Raw genomic sequence first — 6,184 nt, 5'->3', positions numbered from 1 at the left:
CCCCTCCTCTCTGTCTGCCGATGACTTTGTCACCTACTTTGAAAAGAAGGTTGATGACATTAGCAGCTCCTTCCCTCTACCTCTCACCAACAATGCTACCTTTCCTCCCAAACCCACTGTGCAACACCCAGTTGGTTTATCAGATTTCTCCCCCCTCTCCCCTGATGATGTTGTACAACTGGTCACATCCAAGCGGGCAACCACCTGCCCCCTCGATCCTATCCCCTCCCCTTTTCTCCAATCCATCTCCAAAGACCTCCTTCCGTTCCTTACCACCTTAATCAATTCCTCTCTATCCACAGGATCTGTCCCAGCTGCCTTCAAGACAGCCAGAGTCAAGCCTCTTCTCAAGAAACCAACTCTTGACCCGTCTGCTATCCATAACTTCAGACCGGTATCTCTTCTCCTTCTTATCTAAAACCCTTGAACGTGCTGTCTCTAAGCAACTGTCTAACTACCTCCTTCAGAACAACTTCCTTGACCCTCATCAATCCGGCTTTAATGCTGGGCACTCTACTGAAACTGCTCTCCTCGCTGTCATGGAGGCACTCCACTCTGCTCGAGCTTCCTCCCTCTCCTCTGTTCTCATTCTTCTGGACCAGTCCGCTGCATTCAACACAGTAAACCACCCTATCCTTCTCTCCACCCAGAGATGCCCTCAGAATTGGGCATCTCTGGCTCTGCACTGTCCTGTCCATCCTACCTGGCCGGTTGGTCCTACCAGGTGACATGGAGAGGATCGCTGGCCTTTCCACGAGCCCTCACCACTGGGGTTCCCCAGGGCTCTGTCCTGGGGCATTTACTGTTCTCTCTCTATACCAAATCTCTCGGCTCTGTAATTTCCATAGATGGTTTCTCCTACTACACCTACGCAGGTGTAGTCTCTCTTTCCCCCCTTCTGACTCACAGGTGGCAACACGTGTCTCGGCATGTCTTGCAGACATTTCTGCTTGGATGTCAGCCCACCACCTCAAGCTCAACCTTGACAAGACTGAGCTGCTCTTCCTCCCAGGGAAAGCCTGCCCTCTCCAAGACTTCTCCATCACAGTAGAGAACTCTTCTGTGACCTCCTCCCATACAGCCAAGAACCATGGGGTGATCCTTGACAACCACTTATACTGTGTGGCGAAAATCACAGCGACAGCACGCTCCTGTAGATTCTTCCAAAACTTTAACGTGTTCTAAGGAGTCTGTCTTTTCAAAACGGGTTTCCACCCCATTGTAGCTACTTTCTGAGATCACTCGGCAGGCCTCAACTGTGGCATCTGGGACTACTCTGTCTCCTTCGTCAACAAGTTTAGTGAGCCCTCACTGAGTCAGATGTCAATGCTAAAGAAATTCAGGGGTTCATCCACAACATGGTAACTACCCAAGCCATGTTGTGTTAGAAAGGGACATGTTAAAATTCCCTTTGGAATGCTGTTCTGTACACCCTAGGCCAGTTTCCCCAACAAAGATTAAGTCATTTTCAATCGGAAAAAGTATCCATTGAGGATTCACTTTAGGTTACCATGGATTATGGTTACTGCTGTTTGTCATGGGTTATGGGTAATGGAGGTACTTTGTCGAGAAGACATGTCATTTAAGGGTTACTGATAATACTACATGGTTTTCTCTAGATCAGAAGACACATGTCATAAAAGGAGACAAATAATTTAATTCACTGGTTGGGGGGATATAGGTGTGTGATACCGTACCTGACCACCAAGAGTAACCAGTTGTACAGCAGGGCCGTGGCGATGATCACCAACCAGTGGTAGTACAGGTTATCAGCAGGAGCCAGGACTTTAATATCTGTCCTCTTCCTGTCAATGTAGAAAATATACCCACACATGCTAATTCCCGCATGTCCGCCCGCCCGCACGCACACACACGCACGCACGCACGCACGCACGCACGCACACACACACGCACGCACGCAATAGCATTAGAGTTATCCTTGACTTGATATTGACTTTCACTTCCTGAAAGTCTTGGTCATTAAAACTGGACTTTTGTCCCAAGTCAATCAGTCACCAAGAAACAAAGGAGCTTTGGCGCAATATCCTCACTAATGCATTAACAGTTATGAACATTTATCTAAATACTTTTCACATTATTCTGTGAAGACAAAATCATGACATTGGAATTGATGGAATGTGGCTAGCTGGGCCATAAAAGTAAAAGTACAACTGTTTAATGATCTAGTTGTTCATTCACATCCACTGGGATGTGCATTTCTGGTCTAGGAGGCCTTGTTGTTGGTCTATCTGGTCCAACCAGGGCTTTTACTTTTATCATTGAGGTACAGCTTAACCTTTTCTAGACATCGCTGAGTCAATCATTTACATTTTGTAATGAAATCATTTTTTAATTTTTCAATATTTTTTCAATCCAAGCATACTTTTATTGGTGAAGTAGGTTTCAAAGTCCGGATATGATTTTTTGTGTTAGCCGCTTGGACCTCAAGCTGGGATGTGGCCAGATTTCTGTGCAGCCTCCTCAGCCCAGTGGGCCTTCAGCACAGCGACAGCTTCATCCACCTTGGAGTGCAGGGACTCTGGAGACTCCAGCATGTGGAGAAGATCACAGTTGTCCATCTCCAGCAGCATGCCAGTGATCTTGGGAGCGATGCTGGGGTGCATGTTGTGGATAGATGGGAAGAGACGCTCACCTGGAGTCAAACACACACACACACGCGGTGTCTTGGACAGGATCCACCTCCTGGGGAACACACATGCAGAGAAGCCATAACCTCAGTACTAACCTCAGACCAACTGGTGCATCCTAATGATGTATCTGTCTTAGTAAATCAAACTTTATATATCACATAAACAGTGGAGGCTGGTAGAGGCTAGAGGTGGAAATTGGAGGACGGGCTCATTGTAATCATTCCATTCCATGCCAACATGTGTCTTTCATACCATTCCTCATGTTACCCGTGAACGTCTGAAGAACCAGATTGACGGCACAATTGGTGGGGTTTAGCCCGAAGGCGTATTTAATTATAACAGGAGAAAAGGGGTAGGAGAGAGAAGGATAATCCAATAGAGAGTAGTCCAGGGTCGGTCCAGCGTTCGGCAGGCAGGCGGGTAGTCAGACGAGCAGGGGTTCGGCAGGCAGGGGGGTAGTCAGACCAGCAGGGGTCGGGCAGGCAGGCGGGTAGTCAGACAGGCAGGAGTCAGGTAGGCAGGCGGGTAGTCAACACAGGAATGGTAGTCGAGTAGTCCAGGGTTGGTCCAGGGTTCGGCAGGCAGGCGGGTAGTCAGACGAGCAGGGGTTCGGCAGGCAGGGGGGTAGTCAGACGAGCAGGGGTCAGGCAGGCAGGCGGGTAGTCAGACAGGCAGGAGTCAGGTAGGCAGGCGGGTAGTCAACACAGGAATGGTAGTCGAGTAGTCCAGGGTTGGTCCAGGGTTCGGCAGGCAGGGGGGTATTCAGACGAGCAGGAGTATGGTAGGCAGGTGGGTAGTCAACACAGGTATGGTAGTCGAGTAGTCGAGGGTCAGTCCAGGGTTCGGCAGGCAGGCGGGTAGTCAGAAAGGCTGGGGTCAGGTAGGCAGGCAGGTAGTCAACACAGGAATGGTAGTCGAGTAGTCCAGGGTCGCTCCAGGGTCAGGTAGGCATGCGGGTAGTCAACACAGGAATGGGCTAGGTCCGTGGAAGGTAGACGAGGGGGAATCCGAGGAAGACGAGGATCAGAACAACTTGAAAATATTTTGAAATATTTATTCATGGTGAAGTAGGTTTCAATGTCCGGATCTGATCACAGTTGTCCATCTCCAGCAGCATGCCGGTGATCTTGGGAGCGATGCTGGGGTGCATGTTGTGGATAGATGGGAAGAGACGCTCACCTGGAGGCAGGGAGAATAAATATCAGTAACAGTAACAGTAACAGCTAATGGGGATCCATAGAAACAAACAAGCAGACTCACCTATCGTCTGTTTCTGGTCCTCATGGGGAATGGCAGCCAGTATGGAGGCAGTCAGAGGCTCCAGGTCCTGGACATGGACAGCAGGCTGCTGCATGAGGACCTGTGGCTGGGGAGCCATGTGCTGCTGGGAGTAGTGTACACCAGCTGTGTACTTGTTCTGGGGCATGACGCGGATCCTGGCTGTAGCTGCATCTGCACTGGCAGGGCGCTGTCTCAAGGCCTGGGTAGCTGAGAGGGAAGATCATCATAATCAAAGGGATATTCATGGCAAATATTGGCATAGTGGTATTGTGTCTATGAGCAGCGTTGCTTCACTAAATATACTGACCTATGTGCTGAGAGGTCATCATACAGGGCACCTGGGAGGGTGTGGCCTTCATAGCATTGAAGATCTGAGGCATGGGAGCCGATAGACACATGGTGTTGGGCATGTTTTGGAAGTGTTGAGGTTTCATACTCTGGGTAGCCAATCAAGGAGTGGTCTCAGCTGAGCCAGCTGGTTGATGAAGTAAGGGGCAGCACAGTTCTGGACCTGTGGAATGGCTGCCATGAAGAATCCAGGTGGGGGAGCAACCTGGTAGAGGTTGATGCCTGGTTTGGGAACGGCGGCCACGATACGGCCGTTCATCTCAGTCACAGCCTTGGTGGCTGCCTCAGGGAAGGAGAAGCACACAAAGCCAAATCCCTTGCTGCATCCACCCTCCATCATCACTTTTGCACTGGTGATTGTTCCAAAGTGGTAGAACTCTTTGTGCAGCTGCTCATCATCCAGGCAATCATGCAAGTTCTTCACATACAGATTGACACCCTGGTAGAGAGAAACCCTGTTTAGTGAGATATTTTTCATGTCTCAAATACATCAACAATGTTTACCAAGACTATCAACTTCTTTTTCTTATATTATATTTCTAATCTTTTTTTAAATCTTTTTTTCATATCCACACACCTGGTATGTGGTCCTGCGGCTCTGCTTCATCTGCTCAAACTGGCGCTTCAGCACAGTCTGGCGCTCTCCTCTCTTCTGGGCGTGGCCCACAAAGACCCGCCTCCCATTTATCTCCCGGCCATTCATCTCATCAATGGCCCTCTTGGCATCCTCATGCCTTTGGCAGTTGACAAATCCAAAGGCATCAGTCATGACACGGACGCTCAGGGCTGGTCCAAATCTCTCAAACCTCTCCTTAAGGCGTTGGTCATCCATATCCTCTCCAAAGTTTTTGATGTACACGTTAGTGAACTCTCGGACCCTGCAACCAAGTTCAGCCTCTCGTTCTTTGCGAGATTTGAAGTGTCCAATAAACACTTTTCTGTCATTCAATAACGTTCCATTGAGTCTCTTAATAGCTCTCTCAGCAGCCTCCTGTCTATTATACTGCACAAAGTCATCGCCTTTAGAGCCATTCTCATCAGATACTACCTTGCAGGAAAGGATGTCCCCAAACTCAGAGAACCTGTCGTAGAGGTCCTTGCTGTCAAAAGTCTCCACTAAATTCTTAATGAAGATGTTGCCTACCCCACTATTCCTCAGAGAAGGGTCACGCTGAGACCACATGATGCGCATAGGTCTTCCATTGACATCATCAAAGTTCATGGTGTCCAGGGCACGCTCTGCGTCAGCTTGCTGTTGAAAGTTGACATAGGCATACCCAAGAGATTGGTGTGTTATCATGTCCCTGCACACTCTTATAGAGATGATTGGACCACAAGGGCTGAATTTCTCATGCAGCATTCCCTCAGTGGTGTCCCTGTGGAGATCTCCTACATACAAGGAGGCCATTGATTGAATGGGCGCACTAGGATTCATGTCTGATGGCCCTTTCAGACAGCAAAAGTTTAAAAAAAAAAACTGTGAAAAGAACAAATAACATCTACCTATCTTGCTCTACACAGAGGAATTGCAGGTAAATGAATGTCAGGAGTACTGTAGCTGGATTTTAGAACCCCAGCTGCGTGTTTTACATTATGTCATCACATTGTGATATCCTTGACGACTGTATGTGTTGTGTGTAATGTTTTTGAAAAATTCTAACTCCAGTCATTGTTACCTCACAGACCACAGCCAGGGTCCATTTTGTAGCTACGGCCCTGGGTCCAACCATGGTGGCAGGGCCTTCTTTGAAAGTATCATTTCATAGGAAGCTTTGATAGAAGTTGAAACATTTAAAACATAACAACACTATTAATTGAACTAACAGACATTTGTTTGTTGATTCTCTAAACAACTGTTCAACATAGACACATACAGCACATTGTAAAATGTTTAAATAACTTTT

General features: G+C 48.1%; 1 protein-coding gene across 1 annotated transcript; it reads right to left on the bottom strand.

The window, feature by feature from the left end:
* Window positions 1-4,362: 4,362 nt before the first annotated feature.
* Window positions 4,363-5,715, bottom strand: LOC310802300 (polyadenylate-binding protein 1A-like; the record flags this gene model as incomplete). Its single annotated transcript, XM_083666590.1, has 2 exons — window positions 4,363-4,719; window positions 4,858-5,715. 2 exons carry the CDS (start codon window positions 5,713-5,715, stop codon window positions 4,363-4,365), a joined length of 1,215 nt encoding a protein of 404 aa, XP_083522716.1.
* Between the last annotated feature and the right edge of the window lie 469 nt (window positions 5,716-6,184).

The sequence above is a fragment of the Argentina silus genome, assembly GCF_951799395.1.
Source record: "Argentina silus genome assembly, chromosome: 3".
Taxonomy (NCBI): domain Eukaryota; kingdom Metazoa; phylum Chordata; class Actinopteri; order Argentiniformes; family Argentinidae; genus Argentina; species Argentina silus.
This window is presented reverse-complemented; position numbering and strand designations above follow the sequence as displayed.